The sequence below is a fragment of the Arachis ipaensis genome, chromosome B7, assembly GCF_059453495.1.
Source record: "Arachis ipaensis isolate K30076 ecotype BB chromosome B7, ASM5945349v1, whole genome shotgun sequence".
Lineage (NCBI taxonomy): Eukaryota > Viridiplantae > Streptophyta > Magnoliopsida > Fabales > Fabaceae > Arachis > Arachis ipaensis.
The window spans coordinates 17,959,702-17,982,904 of record NC_142442.1 but is presented as its reverse complement, the minus strand read 5'-3'; the positions used below and the strand labels follow the sequence as shown (position 1 = coordinate 17,982,904).

Here is a 23,203-nt window from a genome sequence, read left to right as displayed (position 1 = left end):
TAAGAAAAAAAGTTGAAATATTAGTCAAATTTATTATTTTTGGTTAATATTTGTAGTCATTAGTTCAATTCTTTTAATTTAGTAATTTAACAACATATTTTTAGTTTATATTTTTAAATATTATTAGTTGGCTATTGTCAAAAACAATAAATTTTATTGACTCTGTACTATTTCTCTTAGTATAAAATTCAGATTAAAATACAAAATATATATCAATACACAAGGGTTGAATTTGTAGCTAATTTTAGCATACAAATATTATTTTTAATATTTGTAGCTGATTTTAATATTATTTTTAATATTTGTAGTATTAAGTAATTAATATTTTTCAAGAAAATAGTCCAATAATTAAGTAGGCCTCGTAAATAAATAAAGCATTCCCCCGTTTAATTTGCCAAGTAATGTTTTAATTACTACTAACAATTCAACAATATATTTTTAATTTATATTTTTAAATATTATTGACTAACTACAGTAAAAAATAATAAATGCTATTAATTTTCTAATATTTTTTTTTAGTAAAAAACTACTAAATACATAATGTAGTTGATTTTAGTGTTGTAGTATTAAGCAATTAACATTTTCCAAAAAAATAGTCCAATAATTACTACTAATTGCATCTTAACCTTTAAGTTGCTCCTTTAATTTCTCTACCCGGGTCTTTTTCATTCATCAACCGCTACAAGTCTACAACAACCAGATTCATTTTAGTAAGTATTCTTCATTAACATTAACATATACAAGTGATGAATAGTTTCACTATATCTATCAGAGAAGATTAATGGTTTTGCTTTCTTGCTATTATTTGAAATTGATTCAGATTTGTTCTTCATCAATTAGCAAAGGATGTCAAAGACAACTAGGGAGGATCATGATGATGAATCCAGTTTGTTGGATATTGTCTTTTCTTGGACTCTCAAAGATGTTCTGAATGATAATCTTTACAAGCACAAGGTTATTTTAGTCTTTTCTCTTTTTGTTTTCATATTGGTGAAGCTAAGAAATGAATTTAAGAAACAGTGTTTTTAACAGGTTGTTAAGATTCCAGAGACATTCAATTCTGTGAAAGAATACATGACCTCATTCGTTCCTTCATTGATTGAAGAGACACGCAGTGACATATGTTCAGGCTTGAAAGGAGTGTCTAGAGCTCGATTCTGCGAAATCAAGACTGTCAAAATGGACAAAGAGTTCTTCGAACCTCCTAAGAATTTGTTCTATCTCTTAACATTGGTGAACACTAGTGATAATGATGATGTAGATAAAGATGATGTGGAAGAAGGTGGTGAAATTGGAAAATCATATGAGCTTATGTTAGGAGATGTTATTGCATTTACTCCTGTTAGACCAAAATGCATAGATGATTTAAACAGCCCCAAAAACTTCTACCATATTGGTTATGTTGTTAGGCCAAAACGTGCATATGACAATGTAATTCCAATTTTGTCCTCCAAGCTCATGGAGACTAAGAATGAATATGACAGAAGTGGTGGTGTTAAGAAGCTTTATGCTGTGCATCTTATGAACATTCTAACAAATGTTAGGATATGGAAGGCATTGAATTCACAGCTAGAGGATGCAGACATGAGCATTATTGAAAAGGTGCTAAGACCTGACACGAAGGTAAGGGAAAAAAATATATATATATATATTCTGTATATTGAGGTTGTGTATTTAGGTTATGTTTATAGTTTATTGTATATCATTTTTTAACTTTGGTTTGATGGTGAATTACTTTGTAAATACAGATTTATGCAAATGAGTATTTGATGTATCTAGAGATTCTATGATTCACTAGGTGTAAATACATTACATAAATCTAGTGCATGATATGGACTGTTTTAAATTTATCATAATCTGAATGCTTCTAAGGCTGTCATTCCCTTAATTGCTCAAAACACTGAGGTAATAACATGTTACATGTTTTCTTTATTGTTCCTAGATTGGAAGAAAATGTCAAATATGCCCCTCAGAACTAAACGTTATTGGCACTTCAAGCATAAGAAATATGATTCAGTCTCAGAATCTCAATGAATCACAAGAAGATGCAGTTTCAAGCTGTGTGAGCATGACAAAATGTCACCATAACAGCACCATTAACCTTGTATGGGGACCTCCTGGGACTGGGAAAACCAAGACTGTGGCTTGTATCTTGTTTTCCCTTTTGAAGCTTAGAGTCAGGACATTAACATGTGCTCCAACTAACACGGCAGTGATGGCGGTTGCGTCGAGGCTGCATAGCCTTGTTAAGGATTCACTTGAGCATGAATCATATGGTTTTGGCGACATAGTGCTATTTGGCAATAGTTCTAGAATGAAGGTTGATAGTTATCTTGGCCTTAAAGATATCTTTCTCGAAAATCGTGTGAATAATCTTGTTAAGTGTTTTGCTCCACTAAGTGGTTGGAAACATAGCATCGAATCAATGATTCAACTGATTAAGGAACCTAAGAAGCTCTATAAATTGTATCAGAAAGAGGAGGGCCTAATGCCATTCAAAGATTTTGTGAAGCAAGAAAACAGCACTGTTGAATTCCAGTATAGCCTATACAAAATAAGGAACTGGCTCTTTGGTGATTCTAAAACATTGAAGGAATTTGTGAACATGAAATACAGTGACATTGCAGAAAAGTATCATTCTCTCATTGAAAGCTTAATGACATTTAATCAATTTGTGAAGAAGAAATACAGGGAATTGAAAGGAAAACTCGAGTTCTGTATGCAGACTTTGTACACACACATGCCAACATCTTTTATTCAGATCAGTGATGTGAGGAGAATGACTAGAGCTTTTGGTTTTCTTAGATCCCTTGAAAGTTCCTTGAATCATGTTCCGTACAGGAAAACTCTGAATTATAGTGATGATGATGATGAAGAAGCAAATGAAGAAAAAGAAATTCTTGACTACTTGGGGTGGCCAAGCCTGGAAAGAGAATTATGTGTTGGAATACTAACTTCACTTTCTCAATCAGTTTTCATTCCAAGGACTAATGACAAGCATGGAATTGAGAAATTTTGCTTGTCGAATGCTTGTCTGATTTTCTGTACAGCATCAAGTTCTGTAAAGTTGTTCACAAAAGGAATGACACAACTGAAATTTCTGGTAGTTGATGAAGCAGCCCAGCTTAAAGAATGCGAGTCAACCGTACCATTACAGCTCCCAGGCCTTAGGCATTGTGTCTTAATCGGCGACGAGAAACAACTTCCGGCCTTGGTTAAAAGCAAGGTACTGAGCATTGTTTCTAAATAGTTAGTACTTTTGTGATCTTAATTGTTGTTTACTGAATCTTGATAATTTTTTATGTGTCTAATGTTTTTTAAATTGAATAAAATCTTATAGATTGCTGAGAAGACAGAATTCGGAAGAAGCTTGTTTGAAAGGTTGGTGATTTTAGGAAATGAGAAGCATATGCTGAATATTCAGTATAGGATGAGTCCTTCAATTAGCTTATTTCCAAGTGAAGAGTTCTATGAAGGAAAGCTTTCTGATGCTCCAATTTTGAGTAATTTAAGCTATAACAAAAAATTCCTTGAAGGAGAAATCTATGGCTCTTATTCATTCATAAATGTAGCTAAAGGCAGAGAACAAATTGGTCTGGGACATAGTACAAAAAACACTGTTGAAGCTGCAGTTATTTCTGAGATTGTTGGAAACCTCTATAAAGGTTGCTATGTTTTCTCACCTTTTCTTGTATAATTAACTATGTCACCTAATTTTTATGTGTGTTCTTAGTAGTGTAACAAAAATTTTTTTTTTGGCAGAGTTTGTGAGGACAAAGAAGAAAACTAGCATAGGAATCATATCTCCTTACAATGCTCAAGTTTATGAAATTCAAGAGAAAGTTAAGAATTACACTTCAGTTTCTGATCCTGATTTCAGTTTAAGTGTTCGTTCCGTCGATGGCTTTCAAGGCGGCGAAGAAGACATTATCATAATATCAACAGTTAGAGCAAATGGTGCTGGAAAAGTTGGTTTTCTTTCCAACAGACAAAGAACAAATGTGGCATTGACAAGAGCTAGGTATGTTAAACTAAACTACCACCTTAATTTATAAATGAGAATATGCATAAGGTGATTAAAATTTATTGTTTGATTTTTGTAGATATTGCCTTTGGATTGTTGGCAATGGTTCAACATTGTTTAATAGTGAGTCTATATGGAGTAAACTGGTTCTTGATGCTAAGAAAAGAAATTGTTTTCACAATGCTAGTAAAGACAAGAAATTGGGTCAAGTAATTGATGATGCATTGTTTGAGATTGAACTTCTTGAAGAATCTGCATCAACATTTAAGAAACTAAGCCTAGGGAGTAAGTCAGAATTTGGTGGTTCATATTCAAGGTAAAATGTTTGTTGCCTAGCTTAATTTGTGTACAGTTTTGTATGATTTTTCACTTTTGACTTTTGAGGATCTAATATTCTTGTATAAATTTTCAGAAAATCTTCACGGAACAGGCCAAGGAAGTGTTAATTCGGTTTATGATGGACCTGGTGGATGCAACATCGTCAAGGAGCTTAGCTTCTTTTCAACTTGTATATTTAATTCTTTTGAACTTATTAATCGTATCAATTGGTGTTTTCTTCAATTAATGTTCAGACGGATAGTGTGGTTTACATATAAACTATAAACCTGTTGTTCTTTGGTGCCAAGAAAGTAGAAAACCGTGTTGTGTGATAACTGATTATAAGAAACTTAATTTTAACTTTTAGTATTTATTTGTAATATGTTTCATGTATGTCTTCCTTTGGATACTTAATACATTTGGGTAATTGGGTATGTAATTTTTACTATCTTTTAAGTATTATATACACTAATTTTTTAAGACTCAACGTAATCCTATCTGAGACACATCAAGCTTTAACATAAACTTGATTTGGTAACGTAACTACCTAAACCAGACACACTAAGTGCTTACCCAACTTAGTAAGGGATACCTCTCAGGTACTTTATACAAAATAAAAATACAACTAAAAGAAATATGAAATTACTCGACTTTTTTTTCAAGTGTTTTTCTCAACCTTTTTCTCTCAATGGTTTTTTCTCAATGCCTCTCTTTCTTGCCTTTTAGTAAAAACATGAAGGAGATGATGATTCACAGCCTTGACTCTTTATGCTAAACCCAACTTCTGAACTCAAATCGTTATTCTTCATCTTGGCGGAGTGCTCCCTTTAGTGGAGGTGTAATGCTTCCAAGACTTTAAACTCTATTTGTGAGGTTTTTCTCTTCTCTCTAATTCGGGTTCTCTATCCTTCAACTCTAATATGATTCATTTTCCTTTTTGCATCTTCATCAGAGCCACAGTTAGGGTTTTCTCAAAGTCAAATTCTTGGACCTTGGTCTAGCAGAGATCCTTCATTCTCTTTCTTCAATCAACCCTTAAATTAGGGATTTCAAATCTGATCATTTGCTTGACCGAGGAGGATAGAACAATAGAAATTGATTTGTTCAGTGATAATCCCAAATCCAAACCCTTGAAATAGTACTTTGGCCTCAAGTAATATTTGTAGGCTATTAATTTACAGCAGATAAAGTTCAGCCACCTCTTTTCTCTTGTTACCCAAAATAGTGGTGCAGAAAATTAGAAAAGAAGTGAAGAAATCAACTTACATGCAAATGAAAACTAATTACTTTTAACCTCTGACTTAGCTTAACATTCTCTTGATTAGTTTGATTGGATATTGCTTTCTTGACTAGCTTTCTCTTTCTTTCTTCTCTGGTATGTGAGTTCGAAAATGAAATTCTCTCTCTCTTGTGTTTACCCAAAGTGCATATGAGAAACCTAGTTTAGGTTTAATTCACTGAAGCTTGGTTGGTATTGGACTTGGTCCATGGGTCATGTTCCATTCAGCACACTTGAGTGCATTTTGCTTCATTGGTTTGGGCTGCAACAAAAATAACTTTGGGCCTGCACACTTGAATTAATTTATCAAAAACCATTTGGGTTTTTAACCCAGCTTAATCACGTTTGTCATCATCAAAGTATTAGTTATTTTTCTAACTCAACAATCTCTTCCTTGAGGACAAACATATTTTCAAGGAGTATAATCAAAGGAATTGAAACAGATCAGACAAGATTAAAACACTTCCCTTTGATGATACTAAAAAGGTTTTGAAGTGCTCCCCCTTTCTTTTATAAGGCCTAAATGTGTGCTCTTCTTTTGTTTCCTGTTTATTTATATACATATAGAGAATACAACTAAAGCATACACAAACTTATATCAGCTCATCATAGATTAGTGAGCTCAGGTTGTTACTCTCGACTAGAACACTGGCTTTTGTTTCCCACTTTTTTGTGAGGCTTCTAAGGACGTTTCTTGCTAGAGTTTGTTCGGTGTGCGTTAAGTCCATAGCATCAAGGCTGTTGATGATGATTGAGAATTTCTCAAACATCTCATCAATGATTTCTCCATCCTTCATGGTAAACATCTCATACTCTTTTCGCAGCATATCGATCCTTTTTTTTACTTGTTTGGTGCCTTCGTGTGTAACCTGGAGTTTCTCACATATTTTTTTGCCGTCTTGAATCTAGACACCTTTCAGTACTCCTCGAAACTGATAGCACAGTGTAACAAGGTTATAGCTTTAGCATTCAGCTCCACCTTCTTTTTGTCATCATCATTCTATTCGGCTTCTTTCTTTGGAGTTACCACTCCATCAGCACTAGTCTTTGTTAGAATTTTAGGACCATTCACAACTATCATCCATATGTTATAATCAATTGATTGAATGAAGATAGATCCACATCTTTTATTTCCAGTAAACATAGTTCTTCCCATTAAAGAAGGGAGGCATGTTGTTTGACTGACCCTTTGTTAGTGTGTAGGCCGCTGTGGTTGTACCCAAGTTGTTAGCCATTGGACCTTTACTCCAAGATATTAAGCTTGATTCTTGAAACCTTAACTCTTGATACCAATGATGTTGATCATAGCCATTCCGCCATGTCACCCATTAATGGCACATATCAGGCCAGGAGACAACAGTCTCTACCGGTTCACCCACGCCAATGAGCGGAGAATCTTGCTTTGGTGACACCGTCACAAGCGAGAGTTTCCATTGGTACTCTACCCAAATTAACAGTATGGGTCAACTGTGCTCTGATACCGATTGAAGGTTCCAGAAATCTTAGAGAAGAGAGGGGTTGAATCTATGGCCTTCTTTAACTTTGATTGATTAAGCTTTAAAATCATAAATTAAACTTGGAATTTGTTTGGTCTGCGCAGCGGATTAAGCAGGAGACAATTTAGTTTTGTCTCATAAAAATCAGAAAAACAAAACTAAAGCAGAGAGGAGGAAGGTGACATAGACATATATCCTAGTTCAGTTGCCATGTGTAATGCAACCTACATCTAGTCTCCACCACAACGTTGATGGAATTTTCACTATCTTTTAAGTATTACATACACCAAATCTCTAGGACTCCACGTAATCCTATCTGAGACATATCAAGCTTCAACATAAACTTGATTTGGTAATGTAACTACTTAAACCAGACACATTAAGTACTTACCCAACTTAGCAAGGGATACCTCTTAGGTACTTGATACAAAACAGAAATACAATCAAAAGAAATCTGAAATCACTCTTGGTTTTTTCTCTGAAGTGTTTCTCTCAGCCTTTTTCAATCAATGACTTTTTTTCAATGCCTTTCTTTCTTGCCTTTTACTTCAGACAGAATAAAAAACAGATATACATTGAAACAGAAATATAAATAGTGAAACATGAAGGAGATGATGATTCACAGCATTGACTCTATATGCTAAACCCAACTTCTAAACTCAAAATATTGTTCTTCATCTTGGCGGAGTGCTCCTTTTAGTGTAGGTGCAATGCTTCCAAGACTTCAAACTCTGTTTGTGAGGTTTTTCTCTTCTCTCTAATTCGGGTTCTCTCTCCTTCAGCTCTAATGTGATTCATTTTTCTTTTTGTATCTTCATCAGAGCCACAGTTAGGATTTTCTCAAAGTCAACTTCTTGGACTTTGGACTAACAGAGATCCTTCTTTCTCTTTCCTCAATCAACCCTTAAATTAGAAATTTCAAATTTGATCTTTTGCTTGACCGAGGAGGACAGAACAGCAGAAATTGATTTGCTCAGTGATAATTCCAAATCCAAACCATTGAAAGAGTACTTTGGCTCCAAGTAACATTGTGGGCCATTGATTTATAGTAGATAAAGTTTAACCACCTGTTTCCTCTTGTTACCCGAAATAGTGGTGCAAAGAGTTGAAAAAAAGTGAAGAAATCAACTTGCATGCAAATGAAAACTAATTACCTTTAACCTCTAACTTAACATGTTCTTGATTAGTTTGATTGGACATTGCTTTCTTAATTAGCTTTCTTTTTTTTTTCTGGTGTGTGAGTTCGAAGATGAAGTTCTCTCTCTTGTGTTTACCAGAAGTACATATGAGAAACCTAGTTTAGATTTAATTTACTAAAGTTTGGTTGGTATTAAACTTGGTTTGTGGGTCATGTTCAGCACACTTGAGTGCATTTTGCTTCATTATTTTGGATTATAACAAAAATAATATTGGACCTGCACACTTGAACCAATTTATTAAAAATTATTTAAGATATTAACTCAACTTAATCATATTTATTATCATGAAAGTGTTAATTATTTTTCTAATTCAACAATTATGTTCAAATAAAAACATATATATCAATGTTAAACATAAGAGAAAAAAAAACACTATTTAGCGTTTAATTAAAAAACCATAAAAAATAGTGTTTAATTTAATAAAAAGAATTAACAGTTAATATTTAATTTTAAAAATATAAAAATAAATAATTTTTAAATATTTAAAATTTACTAAAAAATAAATTAAATAAAAATTAAACACCAAATGATAAATATCATAAAATTTACAAAAATAAAATATAATTAAACATCAGAGACCATATAAGTTTTGCTATGTGGAGTAGTGAGCAAGCCACATTAATTTAGTCAAATGTTGACTTCTAATATTCTCTGCCTTGGAGGACAATCCACGGATAAAGCCAACAACACAGAATTTTACCACTATCTTCCATGTCTGACACATTAAAATATTAATAAAATTAATTTGATCATTTTATGTAATTTTACTACATTCCTCTTGGAATATAAAATATTAGTTAAATTTAATTTTGTCTAATTAGCTAAGCCAAAATCAAAATCCAAACAATACTAATAATAATAATCAGGGTACCACACTAATTATTTATTATTGAATTGAATCGGTCTATATATAATCTCAACATCGATCTGAGATTGAAAGCAAAATCATCCCAAAGCACTGCATGGCTCTGTTCATGTGATTACTTGTTAAAACTTAGAAGAAGAACCACTGCTACTATTAATCAACACAAAAATGGCGACGATAATTAAGTTGGTCCCAAAAGGGTATGGGTTTGTGGCGATTGTTCTTGTAATATACTGTTTTCTGAACTTGTACATGGCTGCACAAGTGGCCATTGCTCGCACCAGGTACAAAGTTCCGTATCCCACCCTTTATGCTTCTGAATCCCAAATTAAAAGAAAAAAATTCTGTTCTGCTAACGAATATATGTATTGAGGATGTAAAAGATTCCACATAAAGAACAAGAATTCATAGCCTTATGTGAAGATTATGTAATTTGCAGCATTTTGCAAGATTAACTCTTTATTTATATACATGTGCGGTTAATTAATTTGATTTTAGGACGCAACAATTTTTTGAATTTTTTGTGGTTCATTTTTTTGGTTATGGAAGCTGTGAATGTGATGTGCTGCGTTTTGGGGTATAGAGGTGCTAGACAAATATGTGGAGCAGTTTTTTCTGCGTTGTTATATAAACAAGTCGGACTATGCGAGTTGTGGTTGGAAAAAAATATCATGGACAAATCGGACGGTCCGATTTGCAAGGAGAGAAATTTCAAATCGTGTTGTATATGAAGCTATTTTTTTTAATAATACGAAAATCAATTCGGATGGTCTGAATTGATTATTATATAATTTTTTGAATGAGCTGGAACAACTCACTGAGTCCGATTTATGCAGATAGATGTATTTAAAAATGTGTAACTCATAAACAAGGCAGCAGATACCGTCTTCTTCATCTTGTTCTTTTGCTTTCTTCCACTCCTGGTTCTCTCTTCTTTGCTATGAGGTAAAAAAAATTGATAGTGAGGTTTTGTTTCTGTTTAGATTGGTGAGAGAAATAGATGATAGAGTTCTTTTAAAAGTGTATTATTTTGGTCAGATTTTGTTACAAACATTTGAAGTAGTAAAATTTATTTGTGAAAATCCGTTAGATGTTGTTATTCCCTTCAATTTCAAACCAAATATATAACCGACGAAGCGAGTATGCAAGAGATGTTTTCAATGTATATTGAAAGTCGTGCCCAAATGTCGTTCATCGAGCTGTACATTGAATTCGAACAATCTGAGGCCGACCAAAATATTGTACGGAAAGATTACAATAGTGACAGTGAGAAAGAGTTCGAAAGCAATTATGAAGTTGTTGATCCAAATAGAGATAAAGATCAAGGTGACGGCACTATGGCTCCAAATATGACAGACGTGGCAAATGCACTGGCAAACGAAGTACCGTTTGAGGAGCCATCTTTTATGCGAATGTTGGATTTGAAAGCCATGCATGCTCCGGAGTTTCCGGAATATGAGCGCCGGTACGTAATTGCCTATATTTATAAGACGGATTAGAATTCTGTAATAATTTATATTGATTGATGGACCAAATAGTTAAGTGATATGTGAAAACATATTCAATTAGCATTTGTTTATGTGTTTATGTAGTTAAGTTTAGGATAATAATATTTTTTGTTAGTTATTGATGTAGTTAAATATTAATTAGTGTTTATTAATCAATATTTATTTATGTTTTTATGTTTTCTTTTTTTGTTAAGATTGAGATAATAACCTGATGTAAAGTTTATTTATATCATCATTGATGTATTGAGTGTTTATTTACCTTTAATTTCAGTTATTAAACTAAACGAAATACTTCTTTAATGAAAATATAACTGGCCTTCCTGAAGATTATCCAAGGTCTTCCTAAAGTGAGCAAGTGTAAGATACTTAAAGCGTTGGTTTCCACGCTCCCAGTTACGTCACCTAATATGACTTAATTCATTAACAGAACTGGATTCTAAATATGAAGATACGGAGTAAATGTAAGATAATGTTACATGTTTGCAAGCGAAAAACTACGGGATTTCCTACGAACCGGCGCTAGATATGGCAGGCGGATCCATGCCCAAACGAGCAGCTGTGTTAGCGAACTGTCAATCTCCTTACAGTCAAAATGAGATGCCCTGCATAACGCCCTGTACAGGTATGCGAGGCAAGCCGATCCCCAACTGTACTGTCCGATACTACCAAAATTACGAAGTAAAGGCAGAAACTTTCAGTGCACAGATGCCCCAAGCTTGTCTCCAAACAATATCGTACCGATCAACAACATAATGTGGTACTTCACGTACCTCTGTATATTGTTTTCATCAGTCAACTGTAACCGTTCTTTTAGATCCCGAAGCCACGTCAGTTTTATACCGCTTCCTCTACAGTTTGACTTTCTCGGTGCAACCTCAAATTGGTGCAAATACTCTGCCTCTAAGGCTTCAAAACTACTCATAGTCATTCCTGTGACTGGAAGACCGTCCGTCGGAAGACCAAGAATCATAACCATATCTTCAGCACATTCACCAATCGGAAGGTAAAAGGTATGTGTGTCTGGATACCACCTTTCGACTAGAGCATTTACGAGTGCTTTCTGAGATTGGACTATTCTAATCTGAGATGCATGATAAAAACCAATAAATCGTAAATACTCCTTCACCCTATCATCGTACTGATCCGGATGGACAGGGTAATCACACGTCAACATCCGTAAACTCTACAAAAACATAAATTATTAATCAAACTATCAACAATTATTAATTTACTACTAAAATATAATAATTTTCTAACTAGAGCAACTAATATATCCAACAAATTATTTATAACTTACCACTAATAATAATAACTAATAGATACTTTCAATTCCTACCTAACTAATGTTCTACTATAATATTAAAACCTCACTTACAACAGCATAATTATGTCAATTAAAAACCTAATAGTAAACAAATAATTATTATCAAAAAATAAATACATTATATTATTATATTTTACAAAACCTAATTATTGATCAAAATCAACAATATTAATCCAAAAATGTATTTTTTAAACATATATTTTTTACTAAAAATATTACAAAAAATTCTAAACATATTCTTTTTACTAATCTATCATATTAGTCTAACTCAAACATTAATATTGATTAAAATATTCTCTAACTATATTTATATATATATTTCTAACTATTATTTAAACATATATTCTTAAATTTTAATCAACAACGACGACGATGAGGACAACGTCACTGATATATGACTCTAATTTGAACTACTAACAACAACAACTAAATTAAATTTCTAATAATAATAATTATAATTCTAAATGAATTAATAATAATAATAATAATAATAATAATAATAATAATAATAATAATAATAATAGTCATTGATATATGTTCCTAAATTCACCTACTAACAACAACAATTATAATTAAATTTCTGACAACAATAATTATAATTCTGAATTAATAATAATAATAATAATAATAATAATAATAATAATAATAATAATAATAATAATCTCACTGTTTCTATGTTGAACTAGTAATAACAACAACAATTATAATTAAACTTCTAACAACAACGATTGTAACTCCAAAATAGAAATAATAATAATAATAATAATAATAATAATAATAATAATATTATTATTATTATTATTATTATTATTATTATTATTTTTTTTTTTTTAAGTTGAGTTACTAACAACAACTATAATTAAATTTTTTATAATAATAATTATAATTCTAAAATATAAAACAAAATTTAATAAATAAACTTACATAATCAAGATAACTAAGATATCTTATAATATAAAGTTTAGGACGACAACATCTTTAAATTTTTTTTTTGGTATTTTAATTTTTTTCAACCACTTGTGGGGAGAAGAAGAAGAATTAGATGAAGGAGAAGATGGGAGAATGGTTACTAGGTGGGATGGAGATGAAACTCATTTCAGAGGGTGGATATGCATGTAGTAAAGGGTTATGCTGGGGTTAAGGACATTGTTTTGGGGAGCAACGTCCATGCGACACGTGGTGGGAGAGGGACAATTTGGACCGTTTGTTCTGTCCCCTGAAATTGGACCATCCGATTTGCCTGGGAGAACTCGCACCGTCCGATTTGTAGCCATCTAACACCACACGCCGGTAAAATACGCATGCTCTCCATATTGCTGTCCTGCACCAATCTATTCTCCATAATAAAATTAAAAAGCGGAAAATTCAATGCAGTTATTTTTTATATAAAATTGATAATTAAAAATTGTTAGATAATTTAATAAATTTGACTAAATTATCATTTCTTAACTACTAATTTTACATAAAGAGATCTGCATGTGAATTTCAATTACTTATACATAATACCTTCATTGTATTCATGCAAGTCCAACAATGAATCTAACTTGCAATATTTCAATATCACTAACCAAGAAAAAAATTAATATCATATATTTATATTTTTACATATAGATAATTTCATAAGAATAAATACCTTATATTATTTGCGAAATGAGTCCAAAATTATTCCAACAAAATATATGACGAATAGAGTTATAGAGATACTAAAGTATAAAGCATACAATTCATACAATGAATAATTAATAATAAAATTCACCAAATTTCGCCATATAATCTTAATACATGTAGCTTGTATTTCATCCCTTAAAAAGTAAAAAAAAAAATGCAAGGATAAATTGCATTTCTAAATAATCTTTAGCATAATCCACCAAAAATTAGTAAATCATGGTAGAATACGCATGGTAAGGGTAAGTTATGTTCAAAATACAATTACAGTATTGCCATTGCCAGCATGCATGGATGACAAAAACTCATGAGGTTGATTTGCTTCTTTGCTTCTTGATCACAAGTTCAAAACTCAACAAAGGTCTTTAGGGATGGCAATATGGCATGTTCCATGGCATTGCATAAACATGTGATTCAATGTCTTCATGTTTTGATTTTATACATCAATCTTGGTTTATGTGCTCTGCCCAAAGAGAACCTCACAAAAATTACAATCCACCATTATAAAATAAACAACCGAAAAATACAATGTGTTCTCTAAAATCTGTTTTTTATATTAATTTGTTACATTTTTTTACAACAATATAAGATTTACAAAAATATGTTAATTCAATGCAATACAAAATACTAACCAAAATATGTTTCTAATTAATTTTGTCCAGGCATAAGTATTAATAATTCAAATTTCATATGGGCCCATGTTGAAAACTAACTTATAATGATATACATTAATTTATATTCAAATGAACATACATATAAAGTTAGCAAGTTATAAGATTCCACATACCTAAAGGAAGTAGAAGCTGTATTAGAATTGTCCCATAAACTTAGTTTCTTGAATGGTGCCTCCAGTGAATCAAGTTCAAGGTCCCACAAGGAATTCTCAATGGCCCGAGCCAGTTTCTCATCCTCATAAGCATTGTAAAAGCAGTTTCTTTCCTTAGCATCAAGAACCAGTTCCCTCCATACACTGTTACGGTTTATCAAAGTTGATGCATTTCCTAATATCCAAAGGCAATATCTGTGCATAAAACCAAACCAAAAGTTTTTCAACAAAAACGAACTAAATCTCACCATTTAGAGCATGATCATAACATATATCTACAGTATATAATGGATTCATGTAGGTACATTTTTCTTAGTGTATGAAATCTTAAATTACAAAAATGCACACAATTAATAAAGTTGGTTATTTTCAGTTATATAATAGAATTTAATTTAACTTTTGCACGTAGATCTAATCATGTAACATCATGTCAGCAAAAACAACTATCTTTTAATAGTGGCATACCTAGCCCTTGTCAATGCAACATTTGTTCTTTGTCTATTTGAAAGAAAACCAATATTTCCAACACCATTGGATCTCACAGTTGATATTATAATTATGTCTTCTTCACCACCTTGAAAACCATCAACAGAACGAACACTCACAGAGAAGTTAGGATCACTGTCTGAAATGTATTGCTTTATGGTCTTCTGGATTTCATGTACTTGACCATTGTATGGAGATATGATTCCTATGCTAACTTTCTTTCTTCTTGTCAAAAATTCTGGCAAGAGAGGGAAAAGAAATAATATCATATAGGGTAAAGTATATTTTTCGTTCCTAAAGTTTGACAAAAGTTTCAAAAATACCCCTAAGTTTTATTTTGTTTCAATTTTGTCCTAAAAGTTTTCGATTTGCATCAAATATACCCCGAACGGCTAATTTTTCAAAAAATTTAAGACCGATTCAACAACAATTTCATAAGAACAACCCTCAATACAAGCAAATTAAGCATAGTTTTTATACATTATTGTTAGATTGGTCTTAATTTTTTTGAAAATTTAGCCGTTAAGGGTATATTTGATGCAAATCGAAAACTTTTAGGACAAAATTGAAACAAAATAAAACTTAAGGGTATTTTTGAAATATTTGCTAAACTTCAGGGACAAAAAAATATACTTTACCCTATCATATATATATATTAGGTTTAACTATGTTTTTATTCCCTATAATTGTGTGTTTAAATGTTTCAAAATTATTTTGGTCCCATTAAAAGTTTTGGTTGGTGTTGGTTTCTCATTTTTCTATAGGTAAGTTCCTTGGTTCCTATCATCTAAACTTCATATTAAATTAAGATATTATAAATAATCAAGAAAATTTAGGAAATATTGGGATAGATAAAAAATAATGTTCTTGATATTTGAATGAACTAAATAAATATTTTAAAATAGAGTAATAACTAAGAGTTTTAATCCAATCTCTTAATTATCCTCCTAATACTTAAATGAGTAAAAATTCAAATATATATCTTATTTTTCAAAAATATCAAAAAGATAAAAAAAATTAAAACTTTTTTATTTAGAAATTAAAAAGATAATTAAAAAGATGAGTTAGGACTCTCATTATTTTTTTAAAAAATATCTATAATTTCTAATGACATGGTAAGACTAAACACATTTTAAGAAAAAAGAGGTAACAATATCATGGCAAAACTTTTATGGAGATTAAAATAAAAATGACCTGTATTTATGGGGACTAAAAAACTATTCAAGCTTAATTACAAATGATGAGAAAGATAAACGAACCTTTTCTAAGTCTTTGAATAATCTCTGAGACAGCAGCAGCCTCAGCAATGTTCTTCAAACTATGATCATGATTAGACTGCTCTTTACCCCTTGATATGTTGATGAAAGAGTAGGAGCTATACATTTTCCCTTTAAGGAATTGCTTATTGTAGCTTGTTAATTTGACAATGGATGCATCAGCAAGTTGCTTATCATAGAACTCTTCACTTGGGAATTTGCTAATTGATGGATGCATCCTATACTGAATATTAAGCATGTGCCTCTCTTTTCCCAACAACACCAATCTCTCAAACAAACTTCTTCCAAATTCAGCCTTCTCAGCTATCTAAAATTTGATCAATTAACATATTAGATAATGATCTTCAATAATAAACAAAATTCAAAACAACTAAGTTACTAAACCAAAGGAGTATCTACTAGAATATTTAAAAAGATTAAACAAGCAAAACTACTTGGTTAGGGTATTTTAAACACGGGTTCAAATTATGGTGATGAGTTTGAAAACTCCAAATTAAATTGATGATGATCAAACATTATTAACATAATTAATTGTAAAATTATTAATTTGAGCTTTAATGTGCATTTACTAATTAATAATTTTTGTGATGCATAATCTGTTGATTGGGCCGAAGAAATTGGCTAGCCCAACATGAATCCATATACTCAGTCTTGATATTAAATTGTTGTGATTATGGTGGCTGAATTTATGGTTATGTTACTTGGGTCGAAAAGAAAAGAAAAATTGCAAGCCTTGTTCAAAATGTTTAAGTATTATGGCTGAATCAATTTGTGGTTAATTGTGCCAGAATTAAGTTGAACTAGCCCAAAATGTTTTGCCCCAAGACCATTAAGGTTGGTCCGAAATGAAGAAAAGAGAGAAAGCAAAGGCTTCTTGCTTCCAACGGATCTCTCTTATGTGATGGATTCCAAATTTAATTCAATTATCATTAATGCATTGGAATCATGAGAGAGAAATTAGCATTTGATTTGATTGTGATCATCAATGCTACACGCTACCTAAAACAAAAAAGGAAGAAAATTAATTTAGTTTAATTCATTTGTTCAAATCCATTGAATGCTTTTCTTCTTTCTCTTTCTTCTCTCTCTACTCTCTCTTCTCACTCTCGGTCACTTCACAGAAAAAGCATGAAAGCTATGACAATTGGCAAGCTACCGAAGAGAAGAAGAAGCAAGTAACAAGACCATTATAATGATGGCAAGAAAAAGAAAAAAAAAGTATGTTGTGGCTGAGATCTTCACCAAAGGAGGTAAGATTTGGTGAAGTAAGCTCAACCTCTCCATACCAAAAATGGAAGAAGAAGATTTCGGTCAGAGGAAGAAGATCTCAAAGGCATGGCTCGTCTCTGCTTTGTGTTCACTCATCACAGAAGGTAGCTAAGAAGGGTACGTGAAGGAGGAAGCAAAAGTGAAGCAGGAAGAACTGTCATGCATCAAGAAGCATCAAGGGCTAAGAATCCTACTTGGAGTGTAAGTCAAGTTAGATGGCTCGGATTGATGAAACTTGGTGTAAAGGGAAGACTCAGAGGTAATTGCATGTTGGTTTTAGCATTCGGTTATCTCATCTCTCTCTGGCCGAACCGGTTTTGCATGAAGAAGAAGAAGTTTAGCTTAGTTCATTTGGTTTCAACCGTGGAGGCTTCCCCCTCTATAAATAAGGGAGAACAGCCAGAGCTTGAAGTAAGAAAAAGAGTGAAAACACAGTGTTTCTATAGCTACCTAAGCTAACATATGTTCTTCTCCTTCAATATTTTTTATTTTGTAATTTTCTGTTTAATTTTGTCTGTCTTGAGTCTCATTGAAAAAAGCAAACAGTGATGTTTGTAAGAAAAAGTCATAGAGCGGAAAAAGGCAGAGTATACAAAATTAAAATAAAAAGCCATAGATGTCCTTAGAGGTCCTTTGTACATCTGTGTTGTGTTTCATGATTCTGTAAGAATCCCCTTGCAAGTTGGGTTAGCACTTAGCAGTTGAAAGCTTGGCTGTAACCAAGTCAAGTTCAGGATTGGGGTTTAGATTCTGGACTTGTCCCGGATAGGAATGGTAGTTCTTAGAGAGAATTGGTGTTTGTAATCAAGGATAATTATAATGAAATTCTATCATCATTGTAATGGAGACTGGATGTAGGCTGCATTGCACTTAACAGCTGAACCAAGATATATCTTAGTGTAATTTTCTCTCTCTTATACTTCATTTCTGATTCTGCTGCAAAGGAGACAAAACTGAAAATATCTCGTGGCTGGCCACGAGATAAAACGAAAAAGTCTCTTGGCTAGGCACGAGACAAAAACAATAAATATCTCCTCAAGTGTTCTAAAGGACAGCAAGAGTTACTAAGTGAAAAAGGGGCTAAGATTCAATCCCCCTTCTCTTAGCCGCTGATAAACCATCACATGGAAACAACTACCGATATAATTATTAGGTTAAGCTGTGTACATTACATCCTTTAGGTGTGGCCCTTTCCCGGATCCTGCGTTAACACGGGATGTTTGTGCATCAAAAAGTTTCCTTTAAAAGATTTCAGAATCTAAACCAAACTCACATTTTTGTGACCTAATTTCATATATGGTAATCAAGTAAACAACTCTTTTTCCCTATATTTTAGTGCTTGAGCAACCAAAGTACCTTGCTTTTAACCAATGCAGGAAGCTGTCTTTCATCACCTATGAGAACAGCATGTTGAAGAGCAGGAAGTTGCAATGGAATTGCTGATTCACATTCTCGCAGCTGTGCTGCTTCATCAATAACTACAAACCGGAACATGTCCACTTTTTGAGTATGCAGTTTAGAAGAACTTGATGCAGTACAAAATACTAAGCATGCTTTCTCAATGCAAAACATTGACACGCCATCTTTGCTTGTCTTCCAAGGAAGCGAAATTGAACGTGATAGTGAACTTAGTATGCTTTGTAGGCTTTTTCCATCTTTACATTGATGAAAGTCTCGTTTGAACTTGGTATTGCGCAGCAAAATTTCCAGAGATTTCAACAAATCCAGAGCGTTCAACATTTTCTTTACCACTTTGATTGAAATCATAGATGTTGGTAGGTGAGTATACAAGGCTTTCATGAACAACTTGAGCTTACCTCCAATGTAACTGAACCTTTGCTTCACAAATTGCTCCATTGTCATACCAGAGGTACTCATCTTTTTATCTTCAACATACAAATTGTAAGACTCTACAATGCCATCGAATTTCTTCTCGACAAATTGCTCAAATGTCAAAAGGTTAGAACTCTTCACTTTTCTCTTGTATGAAGAATATGCACGTTTTACATTGCTGTCACTTTTCTTAGCAAATTCTTCCAATGACATTAGATCCTCCTTATCATTCAGTTCACACCTATATTGTTGATTGGGGTTCTTCAGTAACTTGATCATAAGTTCCAAGTGATGTTTCCACCCGGTTAATGGCATAAAACACTTTAAAAGCTCTTCCACTCTATAATCAAGAAACACATCTTCAAGACCGGGAAAATTGTCCACTTTCATTCTGTTTTTGTTGCCAAATAGCAAAATGTTACCAAGGCCATAAGTATCAAACTTCTGTGACTGCTTAAACAAACTATGCAGGCGAGATGCCACGGTCAACACTGCATTATTAGTTGGAGCACATGTCAATGTTCTGATCTTCGCCCGGAGCAATGAATATAACAAGCAAGCAACAGTCTTTGTTTTGCCGGTTCCCGGGGGGCCCCATATAAGTTTAACATTATGACTGTAATGGCATTTGCTCATAGCAACACAGCTTAGAACAGAATCTCTTTGAGATTCATTCAGATTCTGAGCACGGATTATGCTTTGTGCTGAAGATTGAGCTGGAGACTGAGTCATGTTTTCTCCATAACAGCAAAAAATCTGATAGACTTCTTCAATCTGTAAAATATGGTATAACCATTGGAAATAAAAATAAGAAATCAAATAGATTCAACAAAATTAGCAGCATATCGAAATCAGAGATCAATGCATGAACATTTATAAAATGAGTCTCATGTAGAAAATGTTTCCATTTGCAGCTAGCATCAATATGCTTTTTAAATAACACTTAACTTACATTTGAATTAGGCTCATGCTGCCGAACTTTTTCAATAATGTTTATCTTTTCATCAACATTCAGTGCTCGCCAAATGCGAATATTTGTGGTCGTGTTCAACAAATATACAACATAGAGCTTTTGTGTTTCGTTAATATTCCCGGAAAATTCAGAATCCATATCCAAGCATTTAGATGAAAGTACATCAATCTCATCAGTAAATTCATCTTCTGATCCACAAATATAAGCAATATGGTATTGCATTTTAGGCCTGTTCAAGTCATATATCCCTTTTGGTCTAACATCTGTGAAAGCAACAATGTCTCCAAATTCAGGTTCATATTTCTCAACATTTTGAACTTCTTCAGTGACCTTCTTTACTCTCATTTTATAGAACAAGGCCTTGGGAGGTTTGAAGTCCCTGGACCTTTGAATCGTCATGACCTCACAAAATGGAGCTTGAGAAACACCTTCTATTCCTGAGCACAGATCACTGTGAGTTTCCTCAATCAGTGGGAAAATAAATGAGTTCAAGTACTCTTTTGTTGAGGAGAGTGAGAGTGGAATCTTCTGAACCTGTGAAGAAAAACATTTTATCTCCTAGAAGATCAAAATGGAATAGAAAGTGCAACCAAAATAGATAATAAGATTAACATCATTTGAGGCATAATATATAACTATAACTATTATATTACAAAGTTGTAGTGCTTCCCTTCTTGCTAAGAAATTTCATTATCTACTTACAGCAGAAAAGCAATGCTTGTATTAATCTTTTTGAAGAGAAGTTGAAATTAAGAATACAATTAGTTTGCGAATTTGTGATTAAAAATACAGGAGCAACTTTGTACTTATGAAGAACAGCACTCTTTCAATTCTACATTTTGTTTCCTCACTATGTTAAAAATTTAAAAACAGAACAAAAACAGAAAACTTACTAAATAAATAAAAAGAATAATGTAAGAATATCAAAGGCTAAAGAATATTGAACATAAAACAATAATAATAAAAAAGACCTTGTCTTTGTAGAGCTTGTGGTTCAGAACATCATGGAGAGTCCATGAGAACATAATATCCAACATCCTTGATCCTTTTTTTTTTCTCTCTGAATTCTAAATGACACAAATAAAGAATACGAGTCACAATTTTTTTTTCTTTATTTTGTTGACGTATATAGCAGTCAGCCAGTCACTATTACTGAAGGAAACAGAACCGTCCACAATACAAAACTTCAAACCACATTAGTAAATACTAGTGAAGAAGAGGTAATGTCCAATTCGGTTCCCCAAAGATTCAAACGCTGATATTTTGGTACTTAACTATTATTATTGACAAAAAGGTACCTGAATGATTAAAATTTTTGCCAAACGTGTCCACGTGCTTGCCGGATCATAGCTCCGGTGAGTACGATGCTTACGTGGACGCCGATTTTTGCTGACAATATCAGTTTTATATTAGATTGAATTTTTAATTAAAATTATGCTTAGCCTACCTGGAAATTAAGTTAACCTAATTGAATATTGGTTTTTTCCCAATTTAATTTTGCCCTAAAACCCAATTAGCAAATGTTGTTACTAGTTACTGAGTTAATGTGGTTAGTGTGTCACTACTAGTGAAATTCAAAGGTCACGTAGAGAAGGAGAGACGTTGCTCTGGAAGCTTGGCGCGAAGAAGAACGATACTAGGTGAGAGACATTGTCGAATCAAGGGTAACGGTTTTCAAGTGGCATCGTTGGATCACCATTCTTCGCAAGGAGCAACCCTACGAAGAGGTACGTTCTGCTTCATGATCTTTGTTTAAGTTCTGGTTTATTTTGTTTGCTGGTGACATCCTATTTATTTATTGTATCTTCTCTCTACTATTTCTTAGATGGATTGTGTAGTTACGTTTGTATATCATCACATGGGTTGCTTGAAAAGGGTTAGAGATGGGAATGTGATATACGAAGGGGGTTTAGTAACTGAGATACACAGGGTGAATGTGGAGACATGTAATTTATTTTTTGTTGAGGGGTTATTTTTAGACCTGGGTTACCCTGGATATAATGAGGCGTATTGGCTAGAATCTGGTTTCGAATTAGGTAAGGGTCTTAGAGTGCTTAGGATAGATGCTGAAGTGATGAGGATGTGTGAGAGTGCAATTAAAAATGACAACACTGTCCATCTCTATTTTGATCACCCCATTGATGCCAACCCTGAAATCATTGATGACGATGTGGTGTCTGATGGTAGCAGTGAGAGTGTGGTTGAGATCAATCCACCTGGTGATGAGAGGGAACTGAAGTTGTGAATGAGGCCACTAGTAAGGTTAATCAGTTGAATAATGCTTTGACAGTTGTTGTGAAGGAGTTTTTGAACGAAGTTGTGATTGAGGAGGCTATTGATGTTAACGAGTCGGATAAATGTGAGGGTGGTGTTATGAATGATGATGTGAATTACGGGAATGGGGATAAAGAGACTGAACAACCTGCAGCTCCAGAGAAAGTTGTTAAGAGGGTGAGAAAGAGGCATCCAGGACCACCACCCAGTGGTTTATCACAAGAAAGAAGAGCTGCTGAATCTGAACAGCCTGAGGGTGATCCTCGAGAAGCTAAAACAGTAAATGAACAAACACATGAGACCAATGATGATGATGCACATGTTGCCAACGAAGGTGCTAACATTGAAGAACCAGTGGTGGATGAGTTGAGGGCAGAGGAACCAGCTACTCAAAATGCAGCAGGTAAATTTATTATTTCTGTTTTGTTACAGCATTTTTGGAGAAGTATTGGGTTTATGAATCCAATGATTATGATGCACATGTTGCCAATGAAGGTGCTAACATTGAAGAACCAGTGGTGGATGAGTTGAGGGCAGAGGAACCAGTTACAGAAAATGCAGTAGGTAAAATTATTGTTTCTATTTTG

General features: G+C 33.0%; 2 protein-coding genes across 3 annotated transcripts; one reads left to right on the top strand and one right to left on the bottom strand.

The window, feature by feature from the left end:
- The first annotated feature begins 580 nt into the window (after positions 1-580).
- On the top strand, positions 581-4,647 carry LOC148550482 (helicase SEN1-like). 2 transcript variants are annotated; one of them, XM_088492721.1, is made up of 8 exons: positions 581-710; positions 821-954; positions 1,033-1,623; positions 1,943-3,226; positions 3,341-3,665; positions 3,763-4,021; positions 4,104-4,340; positions 4,437-4,647. In XM_088492721.1, exons 2-8 carry the CDS (start codon positions 847-849, stop codon positions 4,468-4,470), a joined length of 2,838 nt encoding a protein of 945 aa, XP_088348847.1. In that variant the 5' UTR covers positions 581-710; positions 821-846; the 3' UTR covers positions 4,471-4,647. The 2 variants fall into 2 exon arrangements, with proteins under 2 accessions (XP_088348847.1, XP_088348848.1); XM_088492722.1 differs by lacking the exon at positions 581-710 and having other exon boundaries at positions 740-954.
- A 9,454-nt stretch (positions 4,648-14,101) lies between these two features.
- On the bottom strand, positions 14,102-21,379 carry LOC107607229 (uncharacterized). The gene is made up of 7 exons (XM_088494024.1): positions 21,314-21,379; positions 20,322-20,876; positions 18,893-20,143; positions 16,250-16,574; positions 14,970-15,228; positions 14,466-14,699; positions 14,102-14,141 (listed from the first exon to the last, which is right to left on the bottom strand). Exons 1-7 carry the CDS (start codon positions 21,377-21,379, stop codon positions 14,102-14,104), a joined length of 2,730 nt encoding a protein of 909 aa, XP_088350150.1.
- Between the last annotated feature and the right edge of the window lie 1,824 nt (positions 21,380-23,203).